The 11468-nt window shown below is 37.3% G+C and overlaps 1 protein-coding gene across 2 annotated transcripts; it reads left to right on the plus strand.

The window, feature by feature from the left end:
• chst3a (carbohydrate (chondroitin 6) sulfotransferase 3a) lies at positions 1-5390 on the plus strand. Of its 2 annotated transcripts, none has more exons than XM_067385306.1 (3): positions 1-158; positions 3516-3702; positions 3783-5390. In XM_067385306.1, exons 2-3 carry the CDS (start codon positions 3623-3625, stop codon positions 4954-4956), a joined length of 1254 nt encoding a protein of 417 aa, XP_067241407.1. In that variant the 5' UTR covers positions 1-158; positions 3516-3622; the 3' UTR covers positions 4957-5390. The 2 variants fall into 2 exon arrangements, with proteins under 2 accessions (XP_067241407.1, XP_067241408.1); XM_067385307.1 differs by having other exon boundaries at positions 1-149.
• The last annotated feature ends 6078 nt before the right edge of the window (positions 5391-11468 follow it).

The following is an 11468-nucleotide window of genomic DNA, read 5'->3' on the forward strand; positions in this document are numbered from 1 at the left end:
TATTAACTTTTTAGTGTAGTTAGTGTTTTCACTCGCGTATAAGTGCAGTACCTATTTTGGAGTCTTCACAGAGCCTATACGCACAGGAACAATGTGTACCAGCCGCGATCATTCAGGATGCTCCAGATGAACCACTGAGGACTCGTTCAGTCAGTGAGGTAATTTTTTATTATTTTTTTATTTTTTATTTTATTTTTATTTTTTTTCAGTCCAGCTGCTATCAGTCCAGTAATGTGGATTTATTTTACCACAGTCGCTCTGTATTTACTTTTACAACTGCCAAAGTTTTGCAAATACTTAAACTTAAACAATACAATAGTAATATTTGAGATCTATCTATCTATCTATCTTGCAAGAATTGTAGCGTTATGATAAAATGACTCTGATAGTCGAGTTAATTTAAGGATTTTGTCATTTCATAAAGTATCACAGGAAATCACAGCTTGAAATAAAACTGATGTGGACCAATTTTTAAAATCTAAAAGATGTATGACTTAAGTCATAATACACAGATTTGTTATTTCTTTTTTTATCCGTCTACATATTTCTTGAAAACCAAACTTTAAAACAAAAAACTTTGTTTACATCCATTTACCTTTCTATTTGATTTTATGAGTTTTTATTTTCATTAAATAAAACTGAATGAAATTCAAAGTGGTTGAACTTATTACTGCAGACTGAGACTTTGACACCACTTTGAGTTCATATAAACATTTAAGACAGCAATTAAAATAGAAGTTTAATATTTAGTTTGTTTTTTACAATGCAACAATCATGTTACCATACTGTATATTATTTAGTAGTTAGATTGATGTCAGCATGCTCAATCTTCTGTTTGTCCACAATGATTACCTCAAAACACTAAGTGAAAGAACGGTGTGTGTGTGAGAAAGAAGCCATTTGGTGCCACGTCTCTTTAAGGTTTTGTGATACATCCATGACAAATGCACCCCCTGTTCCCGTTCCCCTCCTCCACCGCTGCTACAGCTGCAACTTGTGGGCCCAGGCAGTACAAGTGAGCCTGTCACCGGTGATAGTGGATTTATCTCATATAGAAGAACTCCAGCTAAACACTGCCTATCTCCCAGAAGGCGCTATCACGCACTGCTGAGCCGCAAAGCGCTCAGTAATGAAACAAGACAAAAACACAAGGATGAAACATGCTCCCTGGCCCCAGACTGCACACACCTCTCTGATACCCATGCTAACTCACTTCCTGTGTCATGTTTTCTGACAGAAAATGACACTAGATTATATCAATGTAATACTCCTGGATAAAAACTGGTGCTATCCCAAAGGTTTGAAATGATTGACCATATCTCACAGACCAGTCAGAATACATTAGATGCACTGTATTTTATTTTAAAAAGCTACTGATGTGGAAAAATAAAGTATTTTTACACAAAGAAAATTAAACTGCTACAGTGAGTCTATTTAAGCATTTTTTTTTAATAATACATCTATAAGGCTGTAAGAGAAGCCATTAATGCAATTTGTATGGGAATGATGAACAGAGTGATGTCCATTTCTGCTTGAGCAGATCATCAGATTTGTCAAATGCTCCAGTGGTTTTTGAATATGTAAAGATCTCAGCTCAACCGCCGTGCCTGACAGTTTGACGGCTATGGCATAATAAGCTCACATAATTGGTTTATATTTACTTAGACTGCACACTATCATTCCTTGACGGCTCGAAAATTGTGTCATATCCTAAATGCTACTCTTTGTGCAGACAAATTGCATGGCATTTACCTATGACAGTTTTCCCAATGGTACACGTCTTACTTCACGACTGCAATATTACACTGTCTCTCCTTGCGGTTTTAGCATGGTTTAGGAAAATGTCACATTCATAAAAGCCGCTGTCTGGCAGAGGTCTGGTCGGTTTATTTGCACAGATGTATTCTTGATATGGTCCAGATTAACCCCTGTCAAATGGTGTTGTTTGCCTTGCTGTGAAGGTAACACATAGCATTGCTGCTGGTAAACAACTGTCCTGAACAGAGCTACGGCAAGTTATGGCAGCTCACCCACTCAAAGCTAGTCGGAGGGGTTATCTGGGGTCAAACATGCCCTAAAGCTGCTGGTTTTATTGCAACGTAACAGCCCAATTTATTTAGAGGTGTAATGGTGTCGTTCCTTTACCATTTTCCTTCAGTTTTTATCCTCAGTACAAATAAAGAGTCTGTTATATATACATTAGTACTTTCATTAGAACTGTCGTAAAGCCTATTGATATAACTTTGATGAGGAAAGAATAAGACTAAATCCTTGTCACCTCCATAAAAAGGTTTATTTAAACAGGTAAAGCAAAACTACCCCCACAACACGCAGTACGGTGAACAAATGGCTTGTGGAATTCAGAGGTCCTGAACCCTTGGTGAAAGGGAAGCTGAGAAATTCAGTATAGCTACTGTCAGATTTCCTAAGATGGATGAAAAACGCATGAATTAAATGCTATACAACAACATATCATTTAAACCATCTGCAGAGGACACTCGCCATATTGTTTACTACGAACTGTAATCCTTGCTCTTTTCTCAGAAAAAGAAAATGGTACATTGTCAAAAAATCAAAAATAAATAAATCCACATCTGGCATTCAAGATTTAATAAAGGCATTTTAGTCTTGCTGCAATAGGAAGTGTCATTTCCTTTTGACTGTGGGTTGCCTTGAGGCAGAACCAAAGCTACTGAGTTATGATTTAGTTTCCTGTTTGCTCCTCAAAGTTTTGTTGTGAAGCTTGTGGATCACTCCATTCTCATTACCTTTTCATCACAATAAATGCTGTTCTTTTAAACTTTCTATTCATCAACAAGTCCTGGAAAAACAATTATCACAGTCTTCACAAAAATAAAACTGTTTTCAGCATTGATAATAATAAATGTTTCATATTAGAATGAAGAATTAGCAGCAAATCAGCATATCTGAATGATTTCTGAAGGAACATGTGACACTGAAGACTGGAGTAATGATGCTGAAAATTCAGCTTTGCCATCACAGGAATAAATTACATTTTTAAATTTTAAATTGTAATAATATTTCACAGATTACTGTTTTTACATTGTTGTTTTTTTTTTTAACAATGCAGTCCTGGTGAGCACAAGAGATTATTATTATTTTAAAAACATTTAAACAAACGAACCGATCCAAACCTTTTGAACAACGGTTTTAATATTTCAGCATTAAAAAAAAAAAAAAAAAAAAATGCCAAAGAAGTACTACTTTTTGATGATTCATGATGATTCACAGTAAGCAGTAACCAAAGAGAGACATTGTATTCTGTGGAACTCAAACTCATCATCTCTCATCATTCCACATTAGTGGAATTACTGGACAGGTGATGACAGTGCAGGCTGCTTGTTTGGGAACAAAGCTGAAATTGTCTGTCTCCTGTGCCAAACGGTATAAATCTGTCACCGCTTGAAATCAATACCTAGGGCTGGTGTGTTAGTGAGTTTTATGTCTGTGTGGAAATGGTGCCAAAACTCTTGTCTTGATTTTGTTTATTGCAGATGAATTGTAGACCCAGGTTGTGACATGAGATGAACCGAAAACAGTTGGCAGCGGCGACTATTTAGCAGTCTGTGGAGGCATTTCCTGAATAGAAGTTAATTTGAGAATGAGGAACAAGTATGCAGTCATCATTATCTGCATTGTGGCACTTGTCATCATTGAAAAAGAAAACAAGATTATTTCAAGGTGAGAATGTGAGATACATTTTATATATAACATATTTATTTGTATTCATTTTAAATGGTATAATATTGTAATATTCGCAGGGTCTCAGACAAGCTAACACTCCGACGAAGCCCACTGACGCCGGAGCCTCCAGTGCCCTACGATGCTCTGGTAGTAATGGAGGACAACAGTTCCTATCCAGAGGGCATTTACTCTGAGAATGGCACTCAGGCAGGTCGAAAGCACATCCTCTTGATGGCCACCACTCGTACAGGATCTTCCTTCGTGGGTGAGTTCTTCAACCAACAGGGTGGCAACATGTTTTACCTATTTGAGCCACTCTGGCACGTGGAGAGGATGCTATCGATTGGCACGAGTGGCACAAATGCCAGCACTTCTGTTTGGGTGTACAGGGATGTCCTGCAGCATCTCTTCTTGTGTAACTTCTCCATGTTGGAGCGCTTCATTAGCCCTCCTCCACAGGACCACGTCACACCTGCCCTGTTCCGCAGAGAGTCCAGTATGGCCTTGTGTGAGGAGCAAGTCTGTACTCCGGTTGTAAAAGACATTTTTGAGAGGTACCACTGCAAGACAAGGCGTTGCGGACCACTCAATCTGACCTTGGCGTCTGAGGCCTGCCTAGAAAAACAGCACAGGGTGATCAAAACAGTGAGGGTCCGGCAGCTAGACACACTTCGTTCTCTAGTAGAGGACCCTCGGTTGGATATCAAATTCATACAGTTGGTGAGAGACCCTCGAGCCATCCTGGCATCAAGGATGGTGGCCTTTGCCGGCAAGTACCACAACTGGAAAAGTTGGGCTGTGAATGGGGACGTGCCTATAGAGGATGAGGAGGTCAAACGTCTCGAAGGAAACTGTAACAACATCCGCATCTCTGCCGAGTTGGGCTTGAGCCAGCCTAAATGGCTGAAAAACCGTTATATGTTAGTACGTTACGAGGATATCGCCAGGTACCCCATGCAGAAAGCAGCAGAAATGTACAATTTCACAGGGATTCCGATGACGACGCAAGCACGGGACTGGATCCTGAGGAACACGCATGCAACAACGGAGGCAAGTGGCGTGTATTCCACCCAAAAAAACTCTTCAGAACAGGTGGAGAAATGGCGGCGTAGTATACCATTCAAACTGGCCCAAGTTGTACAGAAAGTCTGTGGACCGACCATGAAACTCTTTGGGTATAGGTTTGTAGACAGTGAACAGAAACTATTAAACAAATCTTTTAGTTTGCTTGAAGAAAAACATTTTATTTAGTCATAGATTATGTCCTTGATGCGTTGTTAAAGGAAAACCAAGCGTGAAATGTGACAAAGTTTTCTTTTTATACTGTATGTGGACTAAAAAATATGCATAGCAGAGACACACTGGCACACTGTAACACACTGGGACATTGCTTACACTGAGGTACTTGTAGCATCACCTGACTTATCTGAACATATATCCTCTTGGAAAAGCTAACTGAGATTATTGATTTTAGATGTCTCCATTTGAAAAACAAAGTTTGATGAGGACAAAAAAATATCCATACTCATAAGATGAGACATGTGAATGTGTGTGTATTTGTGTGTGTCCGAAACAACTTTTCCTTTTTTTTCTGAAAAGAAACTAAAGGATCATTACTTCACAAAAAGGGAAGCAAGTGGACATCTTATTTATGTGTGGTCATCATTTTAAATTGCTTGTTGACATTAAAGCCCAAATTTGGCTTTGTCAAAATTGGTCATCTCATTATTGCAGGATGTAAAAAATTCCAAATGTATCTGGATATTACCAGATATTAACTAAGAAAAAACGTCCTCTGTGTGAAGAGACAGTCAATATAAAGCAGCTTTTGACAGCCAGCTGTGATCCTGGATCACAACAGTGACATTATTCACTCAAAAAAGAAAAAAAAGAAAAGAAAAAGAAAAGCAGGGTTTAGCAGAATAGGCCGTTGTCTATGCAGTTGACATTTGGTACTATTTTTAATATTTTAAAAATAAAACAAAAATAGAATATGAAGAGTAAAGGTTAGAAAATAAAATATTACAAAGTAAATTACATTAAAACAATCATTCCAAAACAAATAAAATGATTCAACTGTCATTTCTAGACCAAAATACTCTATTTCAACAGCAAAATACTAAGGAGAACCAAAATATTCCAAGAGCACTTGTTCTTTGGCCATGCAGGCATAGTAAACAAGTGAAAAGGCAGAAAATGAATTCATAACCATTTTCTTTAGGAACAGCACTCTGCAACCTCTAGTCTTCTATGAGTATGAATTAACACTAGAATTGGAAAAGCATAGCATTCTTAAAATAGTTCATTGCCATTTAGTTTCAACTTAAGCCAAAAGCTATTTCAAATATCACATACATTTTATTGGTAGCACTGTACAATAAGGTTTCATTAGTTAACATTAACTACTTTATTTTTTATTTGTAGGACAGGACAGACAAGATAAGACAAAATATCAGAGGATAACACTGTAAATACAAAATAAACCTAACAACAAACAAGAAGAGACAACAAATACACAAGAAAGTATAGGTTTTTTGAGTGATTATGTGAAGGTGCTAGGATGTTTATCTCCTTGTATATATCTTAATATATATCTAAAGCAGAATGTTTGAAGAAGGAGAGAGAGAGAGAGAAGAAAGAAGAGGCGAGAGAAGGAAGAGGGGAATAAATAAATAAATAATAAGTCTAAGAGGTAATAATAATAATAATAAAGGAGTAGGGGGCTGGTATGGCTGACTTAGTCAGGACACAGTATTTCGATGATATATGTATTTGGATTTGGTTTGTGGTTCGCCCTCTTACCCTCCCGGGGAGAGCTGGCCCATTACACAGTCTCCTTCAAAACTTCTCCCAAATCCTGAGGGGGGAGTCAGTTTATTAGGGGGTTAGTCTGTAGTTAACTACTTTAGTTAACATGAACTAAAAAGGAACAATACTTCTGTTTATGTTAATTTACTAATTATTAAAATCAAAAGTTTGTTAGCATTAGTTAATGCACTGTGAACTAACATGGACAAACAATGAAGGACAGTATTACAGTAACACTAACAAAGATTAAATAATTGGGGTAACAAATGTATTGCTCATTGTTACTTCATGTTAGATAATACATTAACTACTTTTAACAAATGAGAGCTTATTGTAAAGTGTTACCATTTTATTTTTAGAATGACCAATTGTGAATTATTGTTAGGAAACATATGGAGTCTTACATATGACATCATGATAAGAATATGAACCAAATGGACATTGGACATTCTTAAAAAGTAAGAGCTTGGAAACAGTGATGTTTTCTCTGCACACATAACTCTTATCTTAACACAGATTTACTGAGAACCAAATATCCACATCACTTCTAAACTATTTCCTGACTTTTCCTGGCCATGGAAAGCTAGTGTAAGCCAAAGCTTAGATGTCTGCATTAGTAAAAAGAGGTATAGTAGTATCTTTATGCTCTAAGCTGCATTTATACTGCAGGCAGAATACAAATTCATACATTGTTCTTAACAGAAATAAATAAATAAAAATTAAATATAAAAATAAGCCCACCAAAACACAAATTTGTCATAATTGTAGCAGAATGCCCACTATGTTTCTGTTTAATTGTAATGCTGCTGCTATCTGTGTGCAACAATAAATAATTTAAGATCTGTTATTCTAGTCACTGGCGGTAGTATAAGATAAATGTGCATTCAAGAGTCTAGCATCTGCTAAACAACGAGAGAGAGAGAGAGAGAGAGCAGAGTGCCTGTCTACACACTGGTGTTTCACAAAGTATGGGTTTACTGTGATACATCAGTGTTGAAATGTCCCTTGGAATCAGAATCCCTGATTTAACGAGTCCACAGGGAAATTTTGCATTGACAAAACCGCTCTGCTTCAGTGTACGTGCTGTGGTAGTTGTTTAGCCTATATCGTGAAGGCTGATTTACTCAAGAACAAACTGAAAAATCAGTTCCCTGAGAGTAAGAGTTTGTGACGCAAGTATGCTGAAAATAAAGTACGATTTATACCTGCAGGATTTCTGCTGCTAAAGTTCATGCTGAGGGCGTATGCAAACTGCATGTTTCATTGGCACAGGTCTTTCCTCTCCACATATCAATGGAGGCCTGTGAATACCAATGTCAGAGTAATTTCCTTTTTAAGAATGTTTTGTCTAATTTACTGATTTAGGGAAATATGTCTTAACTGCAGAACCACAGCAAAAGCCATTTCAGGACAGCAGCCAATTTTGACCACAATTTGGCCGTCTGAGACCAATTTTGAGAATCCTAAAAGAATCCTAAAATCTGTAGTCTTTTGCTGTGCTTTAGATTGCTGTGCTGTTCAGACATGACTTGCTGTCTGTAAATCTGGAGACTTGAAGTCCTTGTGGTGTTCCAATGCTATCCCACGACCACATTTCTTGTTCATTCGAATTAGCCACCTCGTAAAATATGTACGAATTACATATTTTACGAGGTGGCTAATTCGTATGAATTCGTACGACCTCACTCTTATGAATTCGTACTATTTTTCTAAACCCCAGTGACGAGTAGGTTTAGGGGCGGGGTTTGGGGTAGGTAATTCGTATTCATTCATACGAATTTGTCAACTCATAAAATATGTACGATTTAGCTAAAAATGTATGAATTCGTACAAAGTTGGCGAGCTCATTGACTTGCAAATTGGACTTAAATCGGGTTTAAAATCCTGTAGTGTGAACTTACATTACTGAATGAATCTGCATTTTTGAACAAATCATCCTATGACACAACGACCGTTTTGAATGAATCGTTTGACTGAATGATTCAATGACTCATTTGTTAAGACAATGGCTGCATTCGAAAACTTAGGCAGCTGACTTGTTGCCTCGCTGCCTTACAGGATATGACTCTGCAGGCAGCATTTGCGCATGAAAGTACCTCACGAAATTGATTTCGGACAGACTTCTGAGGCAGCGTAACAGTTTAATGATCTACAGCAAAATAAAGCGAGCTTTGGTGAGAACTAGACAAATATTTAATTACTACAGTAGTAATGTCTCGCTAGAAATGACATCAGAAGTTGAAAATGTTGGTCAAAAACGTAAACAAACTGACAGAAACCGCAAATTTAAGATGCCATCTTTCTTTTTCTAGCTCACATGTCACAGAATGGAAAGCTGCCTTCAAAAATCGATCAGATGAAGGTATCTCAGAAGACAGGAAGTGAAGATAACATTGGATTCAGATGTGCCTTGATGCCTTCCTTCCTTGGAACGCGTCTTTCGAAGGCAGCATTTTTAAGTTTTCGGATGCAGCCAACCTACCGGTGATTTAGTTTCATATTTAAAAGTATCATTTAATTATGGTTAATAATATCGAATGCGTAGATAGCTGTAGATTGAATGCATTTATAAACAGACTATTAAGAGTAAAATATGATATAACATTATTAAATATAACAGAGATAAAAAAAAATTATTGCAGTCGCATTGCATGTAATGCTTGTCTGTCTTTTTTTCTCAAACTTTTTATTTGAAACGGCCTCTGGATTGCAAAGGCCACCTCTGACCCTTACTATAACTATAAGCTCCACCATAACGAATGCCCAACCCAACCTCACCTCTCAACCTAACCTTAAGGATGCTATAATCTTCACCCTAACTTCCGGTCTGAGACTACTGGTCTGGCACTGATACTGCTGTGACATATGGCTCTGCGGTTCTGCAGTTGGTTAATATTAGATTTAAGACTACTATGAGAGCGTTGTGCAGGCAGGGTAACAGGAAATCAGTCTTGATGTGTATGTGCATGTGTTCCACTCTCTCAGGATGTGCCACACCTTCTAAGTAGAGCTCTGTTCACACTAGGGCTCAGACGGCCGTTGAACAGGCCTTTCATACTGTCTTTCCAAAGCTTCCAGTCTATAAAGCACACAGCACTGCCTGTTTATGGCTCAGAGGCCTGCTGGCCTTCTAGAGTTTGAGCTGACTAATCATATGCAACACAGAGGGATTATTCCACTCACTCAAACTGATTCATTGATGCCTCGAAAATAACACGAGGAAAAAATAACGTCTGAACCCGACAAAAAGGTTACTTGTGAGAAAAAAAAAGAGAATGTGTTTATGGAAAAAAAACCCTTTCGGAGTATTTCTGAGTTGTTGCTTAGTCGTGCTGCCTTGGGTCTCACTGCTGATGTTTATCTTTAGTGTCTGGTTGAAGTCTGCACTGGAAAAGTAGGGGGAAATAAGTGGCTTAACCAGAGAGTGAGAGAGAGTTTTGAGTTGTCTGCTTATACCAATAATTACCATCAACAAACAATAAATTCAGGTCCAAGAAAGCCCTCTAAATGATCAAGTTTCAATTCTTCATAGTCTTAGTACTTATATTAACATTACTGTTAATAAAAGTGTATTGTGATTTGCACTGCAGTGCCTGTGACCTCAATATTCACAGTACATCACAAGTTACAAAATATTAACAAAATAACTGCATACAAGGTCTTTAATGTAGATTATACGATAATTATATAAATAATACTGATCAAATAAAATTCAATAAAATTGAGGTTGTACTGAAAATCAACATGGTTGTGATTCTCTACAGAGCTCTTGCTCGTTTTTTTTTTTTTTTTTAAATAATTTTTTTTTTTTTTCAACAAGGATTCATTAGATTGATCAAATGTGTCAGTAAAGACATAATGTTACAAAAGATTTCTATTTCAAATATGTAATCATGTATCATGATTTCCACAAAAATATTACGCAGCACAAGATATGATTTTGGGCACCAAATCAGCATATTAGAATGATTTCTGAAGGATCATGTGACACTGAAGACTGGTAATGATGCTGAAAATTCAGCTTTGCCATCACAGGAATTTTAAAATGTATTCAAATAGAAAACATTTATCTTAAATTGTTTTAATATTTCACAAATAATATTGCTTTTACTGTAAATATTTGAGAGACTTTTTTCAAAAACATTTTTAAAAATCACTACTGACTCTGCTCAGACTTCATGATGACATTCAAAAGGCTCAAACAACAAAGGTGTCTGATTATAATAGGTAAAAAATAAGCCCCCCCCCCCCCCCCCGTTTTAGAAAACACTCTGAAGCCTCAACATGTTTAATGCTACTCATATGCCTAGAGTGCTGTTGTTTAAGGTCTGTGACAGTAGAGGGCAGTGTGTACTAGACAATAGAGCAGCCCTGAAACAGACAGGTCAGCTACTCAAAATGACCTCTCACTCTTTTAAACGCTGTCCTCACAGCATCAAAGCTATTATTACTTTAAATTTTAAAAGCTAAGCTTTGACATTGATACTCTCTTTTTAGAGTTCATACCATAATTATGCTTAAATCACACTAAGAGAATTGACTTCTGTCAGGAACGAGATAGTTTCATGGAAGAATGAATATGACAAACACACCGTTCCATATGTTCAATACAGTAGGTTTGGAAAAAGTGTGCGCATAAGAGCGTGACTGCCTGCCGACTTTCAGTAGAGCAGATGTGAAGAATCCGCTCATCAAAGGGTGTGAGGTCCAGCACTAATCCGCAGTTAATGGCGGACAGGGGTGCCCAGCCCTGTCGCTCTGTTCCTAATGGGCACACTGCATTAATACCCAGCATCCACCAGCTACATACTGTCCTCAAGCTGCAGGAAGTACATAGAAAATACAAGGGAGTTCTAGATCATATAAATACTTCAACTGTTCATTGTTTGTTCATGTTAGTTCACAGTGCATTAAAGGGAAAAATGAAAATTCTGTCATCATTTACTCACCCTCAA

Source organism: Chanodichthys erythropterus, chromosome 5, assembly GCF_024489055.1.
Source record: "Chanodichthys erythropterus isolate Z2021 chromosome 5, ASM2448905v1, whole genome shotgun sequence".
In the NCBI taxonomy this organism is placed as follows: Eukaryota; Metazoa; Chordata; class Actinopteri; order Cypriniformes; family Xenocyprididae; genus Chanodichthys; species Chanodichthys erythropterus.